General features: G+C 31.1%; 1 protein-coding gene across 4 annotated transcripts in view; it reads right to left on the bottom strand.

Moving 5' to 3' along the window:
• LOC145287821 (cullin-3-like) overlaps window positions 1–23,978 on the bottom strand; it is a 241,197-nt gene that overhangs the window by 44,162 nt on the left and 173,057 nt on the right. For all 4 annotated transcript variants that reach the window (XM_080135683.1, XM_080135684.1, XM_080135685.1 and 1 more), the window contains 8 exons: window positions 19,701–19,814; window positions 10,487–10,647; window positions 9,760–9,874; window positions 7,718–7,849; window positions 5,544–5,591; window positions 3,716–3,764; window positions 3,388–3,536; window positions 434–610 (listed from right to left, as the gene is read on the bottom strand). In XM_080135683.1, coding sequence (XP_079991809.1) covers window positions 434–610; window positions 3,388–3,536; window positions 3,716–3,764; window positions 5,544–5,591; window positions 7,718–7,849; window positions 9,760–9,874; window positions 10,487–10,647; window positions 19,701–19,814 — 945 coding nt within the window. The remainder of the gene's footprint in view (window positions 1–433; window positions 611–3,387; window positions 3,537–3,715; window positions 3,765–5,543; window positions 5,592–7,717; window positions 7,850–9,759; window positions 9,875–10,486; window positions 10,648–19,700; window positions 19,815–23,978) is intronic.

The raw sequence follows: 23,978 nt of genomic DNA, 5'->3' as shown, positions 1-23,978 counted from the left end.
TCAATATTATGTCCTCCTGGCTAAACAACATACATACGATTTATACGTTTATTATCTGTCCGTTAAAAGAACAATATCTCACATCCACTAGATAACACATGATGTTTTAATATATCATCTCTTCCAATATAATCTCGATATACAACAGTAATTCATTTAATCATCATGGTCAGCTTTGATGCTTTTCCAAAGAAGCAGTGTGTCAATGTGATTATAGCTGTATATAATAGATATACAATAAATCAACAATATTTAATCAATTTAATCAGACCCAAAAAGTAGCTCTATAAATTCATTCTTTTCTTCAATCATTTACAAGTTCATCCAGATTATTGAAATGTGATAAGTATTATTTTTTATTTTTTTAAATATATTACTCTATTTAAAAAAAAAAACAAAAAAAAAACTAATTGCATGATAAAGAACAACTTACTCCTTTTACTCCTTTCTTCAATTTATCATCAATGAAAAGTGAAAGATATTCTGGAGATCGTGTATTCAAGTTGATAAAATATTCAAAGTCGCCAGATATAACCTGTTTGAATTGTTTATCATCATTGAAAGACTCGTGAAGGAAGTGATCAAACCTGTCTTTAAGGTCCAATAAACTCTGAAATACACAAAAACAATAATAGTTAAACATAGTAATCGAAATGTAACCATCAAAAAATGGATAACTTTAAACACAGGGTGGAACGATAAAATTTTCGCCCTAGAAAAGATGATATGATTCCATTTCCGTTTGATGAAAACTGGTTTTCTTTTTCTGTTGCAGATCATCTACTAGTTGGTCAGTTGTGTACAAACCCCAAGAGCGATAGACTTCCATCATGTCTGAAAGTGACACGATGTTCAACGAGCAAGACCAGAGATGCGCTGCTGTACAACTTGTGCTCTCTACCGATCCAAGTTATGACAACAGGACCATTGCCAGCACCCTCAAAATGCAAATCCAGAAGGTTCAACGCTTGAGGGAACAGCTGAACAAAGTTTCCAGCCATGGTTATGGTCTTTGGTGTGGTTTCAAGTGAGGGCCACAGACTGCCACCTCACATATTTGAAGTTGGCTTGAAAGTCAACACCAAATTCTATCTGGATGTACTGAAGAGTGTAGTGATCCACTGGTGCAACCAGGTGGTTGATAGCAGAGCATGAGTGCGGCAGCTGGACTAGGCGCCGGCCCACAAGTCCAAAGAGACCCAGGCTTGGCTTCATAAGGAGTGGACTTTGTACCCTTCTCTCACTCCACCATAACCCGCTGGACTACTTCATTTGGTCATACGTTGAGAACATCACCAACATAAACTCCCACAACACCAAAACTAGCCTGATCGCCACCATACACAGAGTATTTGCCAAGATCCTGCCAGCACTTGTGAAAAAGACATGCTCCCAGTTCCAGACTCATATTGTTGCGGTGATTGAGGCTGAAGATGGCTACATTAAATAGATGTCAGCTCTACTACATAATCAAGTAACCTGAATTGATTTTTTTTCAGTAAGTTTTAAAATAAAGCTGTACTGTTTTTTCTTTAGGGTGACAAATTTATCGTTCCACCCTGCAGTTGCAATTTTTCTCATCTGAATAGAAAAAATATTTTTCATCTAATTTTTTGCATAGAAAAATTTCTGAATAGAAAAAATATTTTTCATCTAATTTTTGCAAAAAGGAAGAAACTATTTTGAAACAATTTAAATTGTAAAACTACAAAAAAGTTAAAATACTTAGCCAACAATGTTTCTGGCAAGGAGCAAATAGTTATAACAATTTTGTTACAATTTTAAGGTAACATTTTGTTTATCACATTTTATCAGTACATTTAACAATGACAATTATTTTTATGACAGAAATAAACATTTTCTTAATATTCTTAACCGTGGACATCCTCAAGGAAATATTAACAGTAACTTACATGCATAGATGATAAAAAAAAAATAAACCATTGAACTTTAACAGGGTCCTGCTAATTATGATTCCATGAAAATAAAAATGTTTTAAAAAGGGTCCAAGGAATTTAAAAAACGAGTGAAAATAAGGTTTTCATATTTTCTTATTTATTGGCCATATTTGTATTCTATTTTCAATCTCTTTCTTCAGCCGGCACCATGACAAGAGTTAAGATTATGATTCTCACTTCATCTGTTCAGCTTAATCTTAAGAGTACATACTCATTTATATTAAAATTGGACAAAATTTAATTGACCCCGTTTTCTCGATTGATATATTTTGAGATTATATAATTCATAGAATATATTATTTCAAATGAACATTTGAAAAAGATATGTTGCAATAAAATTTTTTAGTGCTTGTTTCGATTAATGAAATATAGTAGCTCAAAATAAAATAGGAAAGCTATTCAATATACTTACATATCAGGCAAAACTATTTGTGTGCATCAAAAAAAACCGTTGCCTGGGTGTTTGGAGGTGTGTGTGCTCGGGCAGGGATGGGGGGGGGGGGTAATCAAAACATAAGGATAAGCGAAATAAATATTTAAAAAAAAAAAAAAAGACGACGTCGCCAAAATTGTATTGCCTTTTCAAATACTTAAAGTAAATCAGGTTACGACGTCGTATGATGCATGCGTAGAAGTGAATTCGCCATGAGAGGAGGGTTTTTTTGAGCATTGGAATTAAGGGTAGTCAATCGAAAGGAGATGATGATTTGTGAAAATGTCAACAAAAAAAGCCACCCCTCCTTGCAAAAAAAACGGCCAGGTTGAGAATGAAGGAATTAATGTTTTTGGATAATTTTTCTATATTTGTTGTCCGAGATGTCGAGCTTTAAAATGATACCGATCTCGTCCGAATCCGTCGTGTGTTGAAAGTTTTTGGCAGATATACAAACACACATACATTTTGCCTTTTATATTATAGATTACAATTCTATTCAATTTGCATAATTTTTGTGCATGCTAATACTTTTGCCTGATATATAAGTATAGCAATGAATAGTTTTTTTCTGTTATTTTATTTTGAAATGACATTTCACTGTATATTAATTGAAACACCAAAACTTTTCATTGCAACTATTAAATTAAAAAGATTGGAACAGTCCATTATAAACAGAAGGGTATATTAGCAGAGGATAGTATTATTTAACCCATAATTAAAGAGAAAGTTAATTTTGGATTAGCTTTACAAACTTTCCCAATTCAAACCATTGAACCCAAGCTCAGTGTGATTCAATGGATTTTTTATTTATTTTTTAAATTTTTTTATGTAAAGAATTGTTAATCTCCTACATTTTGCTCTTGCATATATTTCACAACTGTACCATTGTGAATATAGAGCTGGAAGTGTGAACTATTTTAGGAGTCAAATATTTACATTGTTTTTCATAAACAATACAGAAATAAAAATTTGAATAGAGTCATCAAAACTTACCTGTATGTAAGAAATGGCATTCTTTCCATCTTCACCTTCTTCAGAAACGAGCGCTTTTCCTTGTTCTCTCAAATAGGCACTGCTGCAATCACACATGGTCTTCAGTCCCTCTGGCACTCTTATAAATAGTTTGTACATACAAGCCAGATCTGAATAAGGAAAATGAGGTTCAATAAAATTTCAGCATTTTTCTAGTTTTCTACTTAAAATATTTGAAACCAACTAAATATATTTTATGTTACTAATATGCACTAAAATCAACAAAATTGAAATAATCCTTTTTTTCTAGGAAGAATATGCAATGGTTTGAATTGAAAGGTTAACTTACCATCCGTTTTATTATTTTTCAACATGTGAACCACACCAGAATTTTCCATCTGAAAATGTAACAATTTGTCCACATTAATAGACAAAAAATTATTACAAGATTGTGGTAAAGGTTAATAAGAAAAATTAACATGTAAATAATTTTAAATTTAACAAATACATTTCATTTAATAATATTTCAGCATTCCATTAATTCATTAAAAAAAGAATATTTTAGAATGAATTTTGATGCCATCAATTATGGATTTGACTTTTCACCTTTAAAGTTTAAGCGCGATATGCTCACAACTCTGAACAAGACAAACCTGTATGTATGCCAACAAATATTTATTATGTATTCAGTTATGTATGCCAACAAATATTTATAGAAACAAGTGTGTTATGAAACACATCTGTTCTAAGCAAGATGCCATTGGATTTGACAATGTAAAAAAAAAACAAAAAAATTCAACATGGACAGATATAAATAATTCATAGTGGATGTAGACAAAAAAAAAAAAAAAAAAATTTATTCATTTCGTCATAGTTCAACCAAATGGTATTTTAGAATAGTCAGTGCCTACTGAGTGTAAATGCTCACATTATTCTCAAGAAAACGAATGATTCAACTAAAAAAGGTTATTCAGGAAATCTGCATCTCACTATAGGAGTAAGCCCGTTGATCTTATATCTGGCACACAATGTAGGAAACAGACCTCAAAGACTTAATGAAGGACATGTTCTAATAACCATTGGCGAAGAAAGGCCAGATTGCATTGTGTGTAAGTGATAGGAGTGTAAGAGACTGCAGAAAACAAACACACCAAAAGCGACATTAATGTGATCTTCCAAGGCATGTCGTACCATAAGTTGAACTATTCCACACCCTACCAGATTACAAGTGCTGTCATAAAGACATTTCGACATGAGAAGCAATTTTGAAGAAAGAGCAAAGATAGAACATCACATATTACAAATCATTCGAGGTCATGAATTTTGCAATTTTTCAGGATAGTGGACTATGTACCTAATATTTGAATTTATTTTCTGCAAAACCGGTTTTATTTGCAATGTAAGACAAAAGTACAAATATACAAATTCAACAATTGATTAATAAGTACATGAGAAAATACCACTTTTCCATGAGTAGATGGTCAACCTCATAAATTCAAGATGGCCGTCATCACAATATGCCAATTTTTCAATTTATTTTGATAATCCTAATTATACGCTACAAACGGAACCTGCATTGTTTGGTCATACAAAGAAAGATCAAGCTTACAGTTATTTTAAAAATTTGTAAACAATTATTTCTCTTAAAAAAAAAAATTTTTTTTAATACAACGTTCCCCAAATTTAACTGGTATATAATAACTATGCACTAAATTCCATGCAAATCAGAAATATTTTAATTTTAAATAGGAGATTGTCTTTAAAATCCTCCAAAGAAACTAAAATTCAGGGAGTATTTAATTTGAATATTTATGGTTAAAATTTCATCAAATCAACGAAATCTGAATTTTTATAATGTGTGTCTATCTTTAATTTGTCCTCTTTGCATGAAATTAAAACTAAATATAGCCCATATTACATGCTCTCATGCCTTGCAACAGTTCCAAAATTGATAATGATTGGTTAATTAGTTGGAAAATTTACTCCTCACAAAATATCTATTGAGATAAACAATGTATTGATAAAAAGCTTATATTAAACAATTACCATGTTAAGGTCTTTAATCCTATAGACTTTCTATGTTTAGGTAACAAAAATATAATTAAAAAAAAAATTTTTTTTTTTTCAATCTGAAGTTGTAATTATTTAAAAAATTAAAAATATTTGAGTAAAGTTACCTCCACAATTGTTTTCATGTGTTTTCTAATAAGTTCTTCTTCAAGTACCTACAAATAAAAAGACGAAAAGGAATGAAACGAGTCATTATAACTTCAATGTTATTAGAATTCATTTCAGCAGACAAAAACATTAAGAAACCTCATAGTAAATTGCTTCTTTTTCTTTTTTTAATAAGGGAGTCACCACTTATCAAAGCCTGAAGACATCACAGCTAAAAGTTATAGATTTTATTTTAAAAAAGAATTTTCATTGCTATAATGAAGATTTTGTGAATGTAACAAAAACATTTAAAATAGACATGCAAACGTACAAATGTTATTCTATAAAAATAGGAATTCATATTGATGCTCTAAAATAAGACTATCATCTATTTTCAGATGCTGTATTCATGTACTGGAAAAAAAAACTCCATTAACTATTAACTCGGACATGATGCGATGTCCTATAGATAGAGCTACTTAGATATATATGACCGACAAGGCCTGCTTGGAACTAAATGCGATTGCATAAGATGCAAATTCTGATATATTTGCCCTCTTTTGATTATTAGCTTGTTCGCTGTGATTGGAAAATCATCTCCACTCATTTCTTTCCTAATTTGGACCATCTGCCAGCTTGTTCTTTAACAGTTTTAGTTTTTTGATTTGTGCTGAACCTTGGCAGTTCATAAGATTTATTTATATAACCCACAGCACTTCATTCATATATATGGCCAACCTACTCAGGTGCTACAATGGGTATCTGCTTCTACAATGACATGCTTACAGTATTTATTCACCTCTTTACCAGGTTATGGTTAGGGACTAGATCAGAAAGGAATTCAAACAGCCAGCATATTAATAGTGCATTCTGGCCTGCAAAAAATGTCCAAGCAACACTTGACATTTTTTAGTAAGGATATCTCAGATAATTAGCAATAAACTTCTCAAAGAGATAAAGAGATGGTAAAGCCTGGGTAGGTGGAATGGTAGATAAGTTTCACATGAATAAAGGTGGCATGTTAAAAAACAGTATCAAGACTGAACTTTATTTTATTCTGAAACATACAAATTACATTCGGTTTTCTTAATTCTAATAGTGTTATAGAGGATAACTGATTGTGGAGATGAAATGTAAAATCATTGGTTAAATCGATAAAATCAAAAATGTGAGTAGCCAATAAAAAAAAAAAAGCTGAAATTGAGATTAATTTTCCAACCTAAGGAGCCATGGCTCCCTGTTTGTGAAGAAAAGAGTACAAACAATTTCAATTAAATTGAATCAAAATTAAGTGAAAGATCCAGAATGCATATGTGCAGTGAATGTAACAGGAAGTAATTCTTTGGTTTGGTTGTTTTGTTTTACGGCATATCAACCCTTTTCAGGTTATTTAATGCCGAATCTGGTGATTTTGAAGAACGATTTTTTTAATATAGTATATTTGTTTTTTTAAGTCATATTCTATTTAACCCATAGTTGGGACCCTAACAGGTGCTACCACTCCGGATCAGAGTGGACCTGGGAGCAATGGCAATTAAAGGGTGGTTCCACACTCCCTAAGGCCTGCAAGCTGGGGCCCTCACCATCGGATATAGTTTAAGGTCATATCCAGGACTGTAAGTAATTCTTTGATGAAATTAAAATTATCTAAATCCTCTACCTCATCATGAATTGCTTCAAGTCTTAGATGATACAACAAAAATTAACATTTTCAGTTCCCAGATGGAGAAAAACTTTCTAATTAAAAAAACAAAAAAAAAAAAAACAAAAAAAAAACAAAGCAGATAACTTGCACATATCAGAGGCTCAAGCACTTTATATGGATTCTACTGGATTAAAAAAAATGTGCAATTCCACTAAAAATGAACTTTTTCTTTTAGTTTATCTTTTTAAAAATATATATTTAAAAAAAAAAATTACTGTTAATATTGAAGTTACAAAATAATAGTTACTTGTTTGAAGAACAATGTCATGATACTTAGAATTGATCATATTTAAAAAAGGATTTTGAAGCATTTAAAGTTTTAGATTAAATAATTAGAAAAAATTACGAACAAAATGACTTCAAATTCAAATAAAAAATAAAATTTTAGACAATAGAGAATACATTTTGATACACTTAATATATTTCACATTTGAAATGAGATAGAGGAAAAAACATGGAAAAGAGAAAAATCTTTGAAATTACACTTACTTTAACTATAGGTTCTTCAGTAGATTTATCTAAATAATGCGTTGCTCTTTCTGCCTCCTCATTGATTCGGGCTTCAACTTTTTTAATGTAGACAGATGCACTGTTTTCGGCCAAGAATTTCTGACTTTCAAGCTGAAATAATGCAGAAAAAGTTATGAAAACATTAACTATAAATTATTTTGAGATTTTATACCAATTGCCACACAAATTTTATACCAATTGCCACACAAATTTTATACCAATTGCCACACAAATTTTAAAAATTTTGATGCTTGTTTATACCCAAGTAAAATATGGCAGTTAAAAATGAAACTGGTAAACTTATCAGTACAAATATTTGTGTACAATAAAAATTATAGAAAATAAGAGTAAAAATTTATTAAAAAATAAAATTAATACACTATTTGGAGTCAACAAGCCAGCATGCCATCTTTAATTTTTAGAAGGAAGATAATCATCTAAGACTACTAGCTTGACATTTTGTTTGGGAGTTTGTGAACTCTGAATGGTAAATTTTTTAAAATTCTACTCATTTTTTGGTGTACACTAATATTTTTCACTGATAAATATGTATTTTCATAAGTTTTCCTTTATTTCATTTTGCACTGAACATCAAATTTTTTTAAAATGAGCATCAAATTTTCCAATTAAGTACTTTAACAGAACCACTGCATTTAACATACAAAATTCATATTATAGAGTAATAATCTATCAAACGAAATATCTTGTGTCAGTATACTCATTTAAATTATACTAGATAATTATAAAAAAAAAAAAATGAAAGATTAAAAGTTAGACATTTAAACGTCAGATTTATTAACAAGCTAAGCTCAGTATTCGTTATATTTTCAAGGTTTTTAAGCAACTGTAACAGAATCAAGAGACAAAACACCCATTTTTTGACAAATGCAACTTTCACAATAGCAAAGGATTTCATCTACGATTAATTTGGCTCTTAAATCAACCAGGTGACTGTGATGCCATGACACAGCTTTGCTTTATATAGATATTGGATTATACAAATAGCAATCAGTGTTTTGTCATTGTACTATGCCATTTTGAATAGTGTATGAAATAAACACATTTATGAACATTTTCATTGCAATAAAAACTAAGATTTGCGTTAAAGAAAAATTTAGACTTATGAAAGCTAAATTGTTTAGAAATTTTAATTCAGAAAAAAAAATATTTAAATGACTGCTTTATGATAAAAAGAAAAATATAAATTAATGTAAGAAAGAGGAAAACAACTCCAATACAGGGTGTCTCAGAAACATTGAATAAAAAGTTATATACATTTTGTGATAACATTTAATACATCTATAGTTTTAAAAAGAAAAAAATAAAGTGTAATTTTAAGTATTATTCATAACTAGCAAGACCTGTGTACCGACGTTGTAGTTTTTGATCTTACATGACTGAAATGACCTATGCACTAAATGAACTTGATGCTGAGTGAAATTTCTCTTGGTGACGTTATATTTTAATGTTAGTAACAGTTTGTTTATAAAGTGAAAAACTGGATTCTGGAATATGATAATTATCAGAGCTCAGCCAATAAGAATGAAGGACTTTGGCAAGGGAGGCTTTATTATTTATGAATTATAAATTTGGAAAGATTATGTTAGATCTATGTATGTATAAGCCAGTTAAAGTCGGTGTAATTACAGAATCTGTGGAACATGTAGAATTCCTCCCGGTGACTACTGGTAGCAGTGGTAGAACTAAATATTTAGAGAGAAAAATAGAGACTCCTTCCTCTAAAGATGTTGCAATTGTGATGGTGTTGCTCATAATAATGCAATGTAGCATTTCATTATCTCGACTGAATGTGTGAAATGGTGTTTGAACGCTATATACGATAGCTGTATTGAATTTGTACGTGGCATCTGTTGTTGCAAACCAACGACATTTGTCCAGAGGGGAATTCCTGTGGCTACTTTATTAATAAAGAGAAGATATACCGTCATTATATTATTAAAATATTAATGCATTTCAATTCAACAAAATTTCTGGGGCATACTGTATAAGCAAGTACTTACTTTGTAAAATTCTGCTGATTGGTCAAGGAAAGGTCTTTCAAAATCTTCTTCATAGACAGATCTAGCATCAATTCCTAACACCATTAACATCTGGCAGGCATTTTTAACAGCACCTCTGAAATGAAGTCATCACGGTTTTAGTTTTACATCAACATTCAATTTACAATATTGTATGGTCAATCAATAATTGTAGGGAAATGTTTTTCCCAAATGAGTAAAGTTTCACTTTGAGTGAACATTCCAACTTGCAAGACATTTTACATTTTTTGTATAGAAAACAAACTCTTTGCAAAAATTTGAGACTGTTTAATTGATTATATCCTGAAGGAAATACTTTTTTGCTTTGAATGCAGTAGTATAAATTTTAAGAGTAAGAGGGTACATGTTCAGTAAAATATTTTTTTATAAAAAAAAAAAAGTCATTATTTGGTTGTGGCCACCTTAAGATACGTGATAAAAACAAAACCATTAAAAATTATATTTTCATCATCTTATGAGAAATATTTATTCCATCTGTAAGTATGAATTTGAATTATTAAATCTTAAAATTATTAATTTCTTAGTTTTGATATATGCAATAGTTTTTTTGAAGAATTAGTTTTAAATCAACAATAAAACATGACTATTTAAATCTGGCAGAAACTACTAAAATGAGTACAAATTCAAAAATAAAAATGACTTAATACGCGTACATACAAGAGATAAAAAAGGAGTCAAGTTTATTCACCTATCAACAATTTCGCCTTTCCGTTCTTTGGATACCATTTCTAATAATGTCGTTCTTAGATGTTCTCTAATGATTGGATGTCTCACAACTTGATCTCTGAATATCATCAAACCTAAATTGTATACATTGTCCACATTGTTTTGCTGTACGTATACTCTGTCCTGTAAATATTAAAAACATTACAAAATAAACATACATAATAATAAAAAATAATTCAAGATTTCTGGAAATAAAATTGAAAATCAGGTAAGATAGAGTCTACTTGGTGACTGCTTCTGCTTTTGAAATCAGCAATGGACAACCAATGTTTATAAAAAAAAAGTTCTCTATTATGTTTTAGATCAGACTTTTTTTTACAATTGATAATGTTTTCTAAAATATTTAAAAATTTTAATTTAATCACAAAAAAACTTTTTTATAATTTGAATATTTTTTAGTACTTCTACTAGATTTTGAACTGAACTATATTAAACCCTAACCATAGTTTTAGGTTTAACTCAGCAAAAACTAGTTTGATTTGGTTCAAATTCTGTAGTAGCACCATATTGTTCAAACAGTTTATCATTTTTTTAGGGCTCTCTTGATAAAATATTTAAAAAAGAAAATTAAAAGTTCAGACAAAAATTAAGTATGTAAAATGATAAGAGACTACATTTTTTGATAAACATTGTAAATTTCCAAAGTCAAAATGAGAAATGTCGTCAATTAGATTCTATTAATAGAAAGCAAAAGTCACCAAAATAAAAAAGTTCATAAAAATTTTGTCATACAAGTTTCAATTTAATGTGACATAATATGAACATAATATATATAAATATAAAAAAATGAGGAAATTATATGATTGTTCACTGGAATCTTCCATACATGTTAAATTCCGACTTGCAACAATATTTGCCTTGGTAAAGTTGAACCAGCTGCTTCCCTCATCTGCAACACATCTCAAACCACAGCAGTCCTGAACAAAGTTGCAAGTGATTGTTCACCTATCATGATTCCAACACCAAAAAACTTGTAAAATAAAGCTAACTGATGATTACCATTCACGTCAGTTTGAAAACCCACCTTCTCTTTATTGAATAGTAAAAACATACTAGTCAGGGTTTTGCCATTCAGAATTGAAATTTCTGGTAGGACCACCCAAGACAAACAGGTCTAGTACCCAGCTGTATTAGGATCACAACTAAAGAGACATGAAAATTCAAAGTTTCCGTGCTTAGTTTATGGTAAGAGAGTCAAATGCAACTCGAGTTTCTGTGGTTACATGCAGGCATTAGGTACACAAATGCAGTGAAATTACTTGTAGGTTGAGAGATGACAACCAGTTTGTGTACAAGTGTAAGACAGATGGATATAAACTCATATGGAAACAACTGTGGATGAAGTTATTGCGATTGAGTGCATTAAGTAATATCAAGGAACTTTTGCCATTATTAACCAATAGAGCATTACCATCGTCTACCAAGAGAAGAGTCTATGAGATATATGTAATGCAGTGTGGTAATGTATGAAAATGAAACCTGGCCAGTGAGAATTGAGAGCTGGCATTGCATGAAGAAATGATATATGAATATGATATGATAGATGTGTACCACGAATCTTCGAGACAAGCCTATATCTGATAATCTCATATGAGATGCCTTCAATAAGTTTCGAGACTTTTGTGTACAGACATTTAAAATTGTCGCAGGCTCTTGAAAATTCAGCATATTATTATCTTATGAGATGACTGACAAATTTTTATGATTTCAGGTTCAAATAAACAGCTACAGCAGAAATTGGAATACACCCTACTCAAGCCTGATTGTCATAGCTGATGAATTTCAGAGGGGCAATTTGGACGCGAGGACACTTTAGACAAATGATATGCAATAAAATTCTGTTTTAAACTTTGAAAAAATGCTACAGAAACGTATGGAATGCTTCAGACTGCTTTTAGACCATCTTGCATAAATCGAACATCAGTTTTTGAGTGGCATAAGAGATTCAAGGAAGGCAGAGAGTGTGAGGAATGATGAGAGGTGTAGGAGGAGTAAGGAAGTTAGAGTCGCTTGTCCAAATAAAGAATTTCATGGATAAGGACCATTGTGTGTCTATAGAGACGATAAGTGCACAGTTTGATATCAGTGTGGGAACTGTACACACAATTATTTGTAAAGAACTGAAAGTGCAGAAAATTTGCAAAGTTTGTCTCAAGAGTGTTCAAAGACCAAACTATTTGACCAAGATGGGCATCAAGACAGTTCCTCACCCTCCTTATAGTCCAGACCTTGCTCCCTGTGACTTTTAATTAATCCCTAAGCTCAAGGAAAAAATTTAGAGGCTATCATTATGAAACAACTGAGGAAACGAAAGAGACTGTGACGAGTGTCATTGACACGCTCACACAAGAGAACTTCCATGGGCCTTCCAGAAGTTGTTGAAATGGAACAATGTAGAAAATTACTTTGAAAGGGCAGTACAGTTTAATATGTGTACTATCAATAAACGTGTACATAACGAAAAAAGTCTGGAAACTTATTTAAGGCACCTTGTATATGAACAGTATAGGGAGATGTATGCAAAACGGGGTTTTGATGATAGGATCAAGTCGAAAGAATGGATGAGAGTTTTCTGGGTTAGTAGATGTAAAATAATAGAGATAGCATGGTCAAATGACAGGAATAGACCAAGGAAAACATGGGCGGAAGTAATAAGGATGGACTTGAGAGAAAGAGGAATAAAGACGTATCCAGAGACTGGTTAGTTTGAAAGTTAATTTCTTTAAGTCATCCAATACATGCCAGCATGTTAAACCGAACATGATAATGCAGCTGCACTGGGCACTAATGTTTACGTTCTTCCGTCTCTTATTGAATAAACTACAGCATACAAGAGCGTCACACAATATAAGCAAATATGGTTCCTGAAATTCTAAAAACAAACTTTCTCCATATGATAAGCATTACATGTTATATTCCTGTTTTTTTTTTAACAAAAATTGTTAAAAATTTATATAAATCTTTTTCCTAACTGGCTTAGGTTTCCAGTGTGTTATCATCCAGTTATGCTAGTGTCATAAATCTCAAATAACTAACAATAACAAATTAACACTTTTACTCAATCATGACTGAGAGAATGAGAACAATCTATCCCTGTGGATTTTATTTAATCCAGAGATTGATTATTCTCATTCTCTCAGCCATAACTGGATAAAAGTGTCAATTTGCTATTGTTAGCTAATGTCGCTAGTAGTAAGGATTAAACCTTCAGAAGACTAACCAGTTCTTTTAACTTTTGTTGGTGGGAAAGTTTTCAATTTGGAACTCTTTCAGGTTCCTATGTTTAATACAAAAATTCTACAAATAAAATTTAAATTCAATTTGAAATTCCGTCCAGGTTCACAGAGTTCAAAGATTTCCAAGTTGGAAAAGATCCCACTAATGATGGTCGGGGTTATATTGGTTGAAATGATGTGAATATAACCACTAAGGTAAGATTAATAGTCTGAATCTCACACTCTCTCTCTCTCTCTCACACACACACACACACACACACACACACACACACACACACACACACAAAAAAAAAAAAAGATTATACAAAGATCATATCAATCTAATTCAAATCTAATACATAATTTCAAAAGAAAAAATGTTTTTACATTGATCTTAAAATAAAGGAGACTTTAAAAAATTGAAATCTATTCAAGTTCACATAATATTTCAAACTAGCAGGATTGCTGGACATTCTAATTTCCATAAATTACAGAAAAAAATAAAAGGAACACTGAATAATTTGTTTAATATTGAAATATCTGAATTGATTTTAAGACAAAGTGTGAAAATAATTACGCTTCAAGTGAGCCTTTATTTAAATATAGTTTGCTAACCATGTGTGAAATGGTAATGCTATTAAAAACATAAACCAGACAATTTTTTTTTTTCTTCTCATCAGTTTTTTTTTTTTTTTCTTGATAAGCCAAAGTAAGGCATTAAAAGCAAGTTAAAGTACAACTTTAGGTTTTCTTTCCCCTTTTATACTAGTGAATATTGAAGACAAAAAAAAATCTGTTACCAAATTAGTACCAAGTGATTTGGATGGTAGCTTCTGAGGGTAACAACTCCACTTCTTTATGACTAATAAAAAAAAATATTGATCAGGATTCAACATTAAAATCGATTAAAACAACAAAACTAACAAAACCGATTCTTTTTCATGTAGGTTGGACTAAAAAATATCTTAATTACAAAATGATCTTTACTTTATACAATGCTATCTTTTCATAAAACAATGGCAACTGAAAATAAAAAAAACTGCCAAATAATTGAATCTACTAAGTACATCAGAGTTGGTTTTATAATGTAAAATATTTTGAACAGCTGATACTGATTATTACCTTTATAACCAGCCATGTGTGCTGCCCCCCCCCTCTGGTGCTGCGTGTGAGATGACACCACAAAAAAATAGTGAAGAAATGATGACTGAGAAGTGTGAAGGGCCAACGTTGCCTTCACACTTTTGGCAAGTTTCAGAAAAATCTAATGGATGGGGCAAAAGTTATGGGGTAAAAAGTGTTTTTTTTTTGCGATTTTGGGGCATTTTTGACTTCTTGTGAACCCCTGGGAGTGCTGGATCCCAGTGAAAAATGGACAAACCTTAAGGCATGTATATTTGAATTCAGCACCATGGGAAACCACTATATAGACATCAAGTTTTGGAGTAATATGAAAAAAGAGCTCCAAAAAGGAATGTTTTTTTTTTAACCCTAAAAGTCCCAGAGGGATGCAAACCAGAATTTTGCCAGGGTCACCAATACTGAATTCATATTAAGAACAATGGCCTCCACATTTTGGCCAAGTTTCAGGAAAATCTAATGGATGGATCAAACGCTATGGAGGCAAAACGTGTCATTTTTGGCCATTTTGGGGCATTTTTGACCTCATGAGCCCCTGGGGATGCAACGGGAATTTTCACAAAGAAATGTTTTTACTGTGCACATCTATTTAATGAAATACAACTTGTGGCAAAATGTAAAAAAAAAAAAAAAATAATGGACGGTTATCTGACAATCGTCCAGAATAACAGCTGCATGGACGCTACTGAAAAGATAGGTCCCTCTCCGATAAATCAAGGGACCAAAAACACTGAAATTAAATATGGTACATGGCAGCCTATATCCTCCACAAAAATGATGTAGTTATTTCTAGCTTCAAAATATTTTTTTCAGATATCAATAACAGGGAATTTACATCAAGTGAATAAAACTGTTTTGAAGACAGAAGTAACTTGAATTATCCATTCCATCGGTGACTTGTATTTTTCAGCAGGCCATCTGACCATTGGCATGGAAAACCAAAAAGCTAAATTCTATCATATTGTGTTATCACACACACAAGTTTCATTTCAAAATCAAATGTTTGAGTTGCTTTTTCTTGCTTGATGATTTGTATTATTCAAACTAACGTTCTTAGATTTCATTTGCACGTTTTAGTTGATGTAAATTCTGATCTTACTTAGAATGCATCTTGTTGAAATTTGAAATCTGTTGAAAAATTTTGTTGTAAAAATAACAAAAAAGATAACAGTAGTTCAAATAATATAAATAATCAATTCTTATCTCAAAGATGATGTTCAAATTGAAAACCGTTTTTTTTTGTTTTTTTTAAACAAAAAGTGGATGGTTACTAAAAATTCTTAATTAAAAAAATCTTTCATGAACTGGTTACCCCTTTAGATGTTTTCTAACCTCTTAAAATTTTTAAAGAAACTTTGTATAGAGTTACAGTAGAATTGATCTTGCTCGACAACTGATGAAACAGCAAAAAGTATCAATTAATGAAACACACACAGGCATTACAAATTTCATTGGACATGAACTAGAAGAAGCACTCAACCATGAAACATCTTCCTCCTATCTCAGGATTTCTAAGAGAGAGAAACAACTTTGACTTGCTGGTCACTTTTGGAGAAATCAATCAGAACTTGTGAATAACACCCCCTATGGTATCCACTACATGTTAAAAAACTGGTTGAGAGACCATATCACACCTACATCGACTTAAAGAAAATTTTTGATACCATCTGGAGGATCTACTAATAGCGATGTTTCACAAAGATGATTGGAGAGAATGGGTCAGGAGAATCAGAGAAGACTTCTAGACCCGATTTATTACCTAAATTATTCCTACTCTATCAGAAACACCATTTGAACAATATGATTTATTGCAACAAATGATAAAAAAAAAAGTTGCCTTTTTATTCTCATCCAAATAACAAGATGAAATAAACATTTAAATACTAATTAAATGGTCAGAGATTTCCTTTTTTTAATGTATTAATTTTGTTTAAAAAATGATTTCTTCTAGGAATTAGTTTTTAAATATATTTTACTATTGAACGTATAAAAGCCCCCCCCCCACTCCACCCAAAGCTAAAATTACACTTGCAGATATCAGTTTTGGTAGCGAAGAATTAAAATATGAACTTCTATAGATGTTAGAAAATCTTCACTTACATAATAAAGAGGTTAAAAAATGTAACTTCTAAGTGATTTAAGAGTTTCTGCAATAAAATGATACTATTTTATTGTTTCGTGCATAAATCAAATGAGTATTTTAAAGGAAGAATTTGTATAGGCTCATTCATATGCCAACCTTCATTTTTGATATAGGTTTTGTTTTTTGTGTTTTTATTTTTTTAAAGATATCTAATTGGTAATAATTGGGAATTAAATTGTATGCTTAGCAATAGGGATGTACCGATTAGCAATTAATCAGCCATTATGATTAACAGGTTTTTTAATACTGATTTATCAAATTATTTTGTCATAAATAACACTAATATTAATTAAATTTAATTGGAAATGAAAACAAGTGAACTCCCTTTTTTGCTTGCTAATGAAGATTTCTCAGACATGCATCGTCTACACCATATGATCAAATAACAGGCATGACGGGCTGTTAACATGTCTGTTACAACTTCACTAAATTGGAGGCAAATAGATGTAAACATATGGAAAATTTCCCTTTCTCTTCCTATCGAATGAACATTATTATTTTGTACTTTAAATCATTGTCAAAGAAAATTGCTTCAGTTTTCAGTAAATTGTGATGATGTGGGAACCGAAAATAAAGCATTCTTCATCAATCATACTCTTGTTCCTCATTTTTAGACTTATACTACCATTACATTTTTTTCCCCTGGTTTACGTAATGTATATTTTATTGAGATGACTTACTAATTAAATGTCAGACATAATTTAAATAGGTAAAAAAATGAACTAAATATTAACAACCTTAAACCTTTATGAAAACCAGTTTCTGCTGAAAGTACTTGTCAATCCCAAGAATAAGAATACAGCTTTCTGCAAGTTATGTCAAACCATCACATTAAAGAGTGGCAAATCAGCAAAAATTTTTACAATAAATATGTTAAATCATTTTAAAAAGTACATCCAAAAAAAAAAAGCAAAAGTTGCAGATAAGGAAAAGAAGTATAATGAATATTCAGACAGACATTGCAAGAACAAGTGACCTCCAGCGAAACCCCAAACTACTATAAAATCAGTATTGGCCAAAAAGAAAGTTTGGGATTTTAATGACCACAGTTCACAAGAGATCCAGTATCTGATAAGAAAAATGATTGCTGTTTATATTCAATTATATTCTTTAACATCGGATTTAATAGGCTTATTGCAAAACTTTGTTCAAATTACAGTATTCCATCAAAAAAGTACTAACTGAAAAAATAATTTCAGATATATTACAAAAGTAAAAACAAAAATTCAATCATCTCTTGATGAAATTAGCAGTATTTATTTAACTACAGACATTTGAACAGTGACAACAGATAATGCTCTCTTTTTGAGTTTGACGGGTCACTGACTTTCAAATGATTTTGAACAATGCAAAGCTGTGCTTAGAGTTGTTCCATTCTCTGGTGTACACACAGGTTTAAGAATAAGCCAAGAACTGCAATGTTCTGGATGAGTTTTTTAGTCTTGCAGAATTCAGGAACAAATATGGTTGCTGGTGTCAGGGAATGTGGTTTAGAATCAAAGCTATCTGATGAGTCACTTGGCAGTGATGAAATGGTTTAAATTTAATAGGAAAGAGAAAAGTAATTAATCGGCAAATCGGCTAATTGGGCCAAGTACTGATTACCTGCCAATTAATCGGTACTCCTCTAGTTAGCAATAAACAAATATTGTTTGATGATGAAACGTTTTGTCTATTTACTTGCCTTCTCACAAGAAGGGCGTTAGACACACGGTCATTTTTTAATGAGGGAAAATCCAGTTCTTCCAAAAATGGACACATCAGGATAAAAATAAAAATTGCTTTAAGATTTTTCCTTCACTAACCGAAGATAGAAAAAAAAAAAAAAAAACAAACATTTTGAATTACTTATAATAAAATACAATAGGATTTTTTAAAATTTTATAAGTTTTTACAAATTCATTGCTAGTGAGACAACAAAAACAAATCAGTAAGACTCTCCCAATCCATTTCCAAATAATAAACCACCCACTGATTTCTCGTTTGTTCAGAACTAAATACATATAGACTGATCTAAGGCAAAAGAATAGTTTCCTTTTCATTTTGTCAAAATACATTCAAGCAATAACAAAAAAGAATGAATAGATTCTATTGGTCAACCTGTTATCTTAAAATATAGCAACAATAATGAAGTACATTACAAAATGAAGATGTAAGGAAGTGAAAGTTTCATGAAAGTTGTGATGTTTATCAATCAAACCATAAAACAATATTTCATTGTCTTATGTTTTCACACATTTACTCGTACAAATAAAAATGATCCAACAATAGATCGGGACTAATCAATTAATTGATGGCGATGATTCGATAATACCACATCTGTTGTCGATGTTCATAATTGCATGATTACAGACTTCAAGAAAGTAAATCAAACGTGCCAATTCAAAATACCATCCAATCTAAGAAATTTCTCAGCAAATAAGTTGAGCAATTTCTAAGGTCACTTTACATCAACTTATGGCTGAAATAAGAAATAATCTCTTGGTTAAAATGAAAATTAAATATTTAAAAAAATTTCCAAAGAAATTCAAGAAATCATTTGCTCAATTCTTCTTTTCAACATTGAAGGGAAGGATGAAAGTGTATACATTCTTTTATTTTTTAACATATACATTCTCTGAATTGTGAGAAAACTAAGACAGAATTTTGCCAACTTAACTGACTAAAAGACTACTAACCATGTACATGAGAATGTCCCTGATCATCACCATTGATGTTTGATGATCATTCCATGCGATATTCAATGTCTGCAGAAAATGGTTGTTAAGTGCCCGCAGAACATCCTCTCGAACCTAGAACAAAAGGAGATAAAAATGCCAATAAGAATATTTTTATGAACAACAAGATAAAAGTATTTGGATATTCTTGCACACTATGTATTTTAATTAGTGATGCCCACTGACCATAAAAACGTTTTGGATATTTCAAGATTTCAAAGTAGTTCTATTAAAGTATTCATTTTAAAAACTAAAGCACTTAAAGTCCTCAAAACATCACCATTTTGTTCAGAAATTAATATCCTTTCACATGTGTTAATAAATAATAATCTATATAATAAATTTGAAGAGTTTTTAGGAAAGTAACGATAAAAATGTTAATGTTATCAAATGGACATTTTGTGTCAGATTTTTTTTTCTCCCCGTGATGTTTAGAAGTTCAGTATTGATTCCATATGAGGAATTTCATTGTGAAATTTGGAAAATAATAAGAAAAAACATAAATCACACTTATTGGCAGGGTATGAAATAAACTGGCCACTTCACTTATTTTTGTTGTCTTAAAAAAATAAAACTTCAACATGAAGCGTTTTGAACATTTTTTCTAAATATTTTTTGTACCCCAAGTACTAAGTAAATTAATGCTCTTATTATTTTTATGCATTATAATGATAGTTCTATGTTGATTTCTCTTTTGGTACCATCTGTTTTTAAATAGGCTCTCTCCCATAATTTGAAATACTTTTCAGCAAAAGTAAACCATATGACGAGTAGAGTAACTGGTCAGCAGCAACTGTGCCTAATTGTTTTTTTGTTTATTATTTGTAATTTTTACATTTACAGAAAATAAATAAAAACCTCAACAATTTTTTTTTTTTTTTTAATTTTCTTTGTAAATTACGTTTATTTAAAAAAACATTTTGTTGAAAAAAATACCATTAAAAAAATATTGGTTTTCAAATATATTTAACTTTCAAACTTTAATTGTAGTAATAAATTACTTTATAGTTGCAAATTAAAACAATATTTAAATAAGATTCTATTCTTTTAGGTGATTGTGTGAATACTCTTGAAAAAAATTGGGGGGGGGGTGTTAGAATTTAGAGTAGAGAGATCATTTTCGTATATAAATTTAATTTATAATGATCCTACATTTCCCGGCCATTCTTTCCTTTAAGAGCAGTTAGTTCTCTCAATTTGAAAATGTAAAAAAAATTATGCTACCACTAAATCTAAGAGTGAAAAAGCCACCTAAAATTGCCTTCCTTTAAACCGGTCATACCATTAACTTTAAATCTGAGTGACAAATCCCTCCCCCCAAAATCTCCTTTAACCCTACGATCAACCCCAAGTCCGAATGGCACCCACTTCAAAATGAAACCTTTCCATAACTATCACTAATTATAAGTCCGAGTGATAAGCCCCCCCCCTCCATCATACAAGCCATGTACCCCCCCCACAAAAAAAAAAAAAAAAAACTATTTGCCTAAATAAATAGAAAAATAAACTGCTCCAAAATGCTAGAATGGCCTGAAAATAATGGATTATTTTACATTTAATTTATGTGAAACTTATCCCTCACTCTAAAATAATTTTGTTTTTTTTTCTTTCTGCCAAGTTTTCAGGTTGTTCACACGTAAATATGCTCCTAGCCCTACCACTAACCCAAAGTCAGAGTGGCAAAGATCCTCTTAAACACACAATTGTCAAAAAACTCACAGGATTTATCTACACTACTATAATTGTTTTTTTTTATTTATTGATATATTAAAAACCCTTTTTTCTATTTATTTAAAAAGAAATTACAACTTTGTTATATAGATCATGTAATTGCATTCACCTGCAAAAAATCAAGCTAATTTGCATATTCTTTTAAACATTCATTTTAATTAATTCCCTATTAATTTTTTCAGTTTTCTAATGCGATGATCATCTTTAGTTAACTATTATGTGTAATTATATTCATGCAGATATTCTACATGATTTATACTTGCATAATATTTGTGTAAAAAGGTTATAGTAAACACAAAACTCTTTCTATATATATTTATATATGCATATATATAAATGTTTAAAAAATTTTGCCTACCAAACTCCTGTCAGTTTTTGGTTTAGGCATGAAACTTAATATATAGAGTATTCGAACCCATGCAAAACTTCACATTTGGGTTTTAGTCAGGGAAAATCGGTTAAAAGTATAAAAATTATAAAAATGGAATTTGCCAGGTGAAGGTCGAATGACAGCATTACGGAAATGCATGCGTAATATACTAGCTATTGGTCCATGTTTTAATTTTTAGCCTTGCAGCAAACATGTCTTCATAGCTTATACATTAACATCACAGGAAAAAGTAAATCGTAAGCTAAACGTTTTGGTTTTGTAATCGGTGGTGGTGCACGAGTCTTTTTTTTTACTTTTTAAATCATTACTATACATTGGGTCCAAAATAATATAATAAATACAAAATCTGCCTTAATCAAAATATCATACTTAAGCATATTTTATGGCCGAGCAATGCCGTGCAGCCTGCTAGTTTCCTACAGAAAAAAAAAAAAAAAAAGTTAACTGCCCTAAAAGGTTATGGCCCTAAAATCTAAGATTTTACATGAAATTTTTATATTTATAATTATATATATATATATAAAGTGAACATGTCTGTGTACATTTCCCGATGCAATAACTGTCAATTTTAAGTCTACAGACTCAAAATTTGATATACAGGGTACTGAGATTTGGGAAAATTTTATGATCCGTTTTCGGCAAGAAATGTGGCTGTTAAGGGGGGAAAGTTCAACGATTTGACCTTTGAGAACTCTACCAAACTCCTCCGACAATTTTGGGTCTAAATACTTGAAATTTTAGATATAGATTCCTTGGACATGGATCTAACTTAATAACTTGATTTGAGCCCAAAACAATAAATGTTAAAGGGTCATAATAGGGGTCAAAGTTTTAAAAAATTGACCTCCGCAGTCTATCAAATTACTCAGACAATTTCTGGTCTAAACATTTGAAAATTGACATAAAGGGTATTCAGAGATAGGGTCGAAAATTTTTAGTTATCAATATATAAATGTATGTATGTTTGCATGTCTGCCTAAAACTTTCGACAGAGGCGGCGGATTTTCACAAGATCAGTATTGCTTTGAAGCTTGACCCTTTAGACGACAAATACCGAAAAATTGGCTAAAAACATTAATATCTTCACCCTCAACTGGGCACTTTTCAACAGGGAGGGGATCACTTTTTTCGCCGATATTTTTGAAAGTCATCCCCTCTTTTCGATTGTCTAGCCTTAATTTAAACCTACGTCACTTCCAGTTTTGCGGTAGTCGTAACAGCAAAGATGTCATTTTCTTTTCCTCCTTCGCGGTATAGGTTCGAGTCTGCGTTCCTACTACCACTTTTTTTTTCTTTTTTTTTGCTCAACACACACCTCCAAACACACGGGCAATGCCAGGCTGAAATGCTAGTATATTTATATCTATGAAAGTGTGTGTATGTGTGTCTGTGTACATTTCCCTATGCAATAACTGTCAATTTTAAGTCTACAAACTCGAAATTTGATATACAGAGTACTGAGATTTGGGAAAATCTTTGTAATCCATTTTCAGCCAGAAATTTGGCTGTTAAGGGGTCAAAGTTCAACGATTTGACCTTTGAGAACTCTACCAAACTCCTCCGATAATTTTGGGTCTAAACACTCAAAATTTTGGATATAAGTTCCTTGGACATGGATCTAACTTAATAACTTGATTTGAGCCCAAAACAATAAATGTTAAGGGGTCAAAGTTAAAAAAATTGACCGCTTTTTTTTTTTTTCTTTGCTCAACATACACCTCCAAACACCCGGGCAACGCCAGGCTTAAATGTTAGTATACAGGGTGTCCCAGAAGTCGCGCACCATATATTTATATTTTTTTTGTTTCAGATTTTATTTGATATGGGTGAGAAATTAACAATGCAAGAAAGAGTTAAATTGATTTTTATGTTTGGAAGAGATGGGGCTACATACCGCTCGGTAGCTAAAGAATTCAACCGCACTCATCCCGAGCGAGAAAAACCATTGAGCCATACCACTGTCTGCCGTTTGACCAAACGTTTCCAAGAAACAGGTTCAGTTGCTGACCGCAAGAGATGTGGTCGACGAAAGAAACTGATGAGGAAACATCAACTATGGTTTTGGTGAATGTTGCTAGAAGTCCCGTGAAATCAGTAAGGAGAATAAGCCAGGAGCT

The sequence above is a fragment of the Euprymna scolopes genome, chromosome 11, assembly GCF_053919585.1.
Source record: "Euprymna scolopes isolate OS-2025 chromosome 11, ASM5391958v1, whole genome shotgun sequence".
NCBI lineage: Eukaryota > Metazoa > Mollusca > Cephalopoda > Sepiida > Sepiolidae > Euprymna > Euprymna scolopes.
This window is presented reverse-complemented; position numbering and strand designations above follow the sequence as displayed.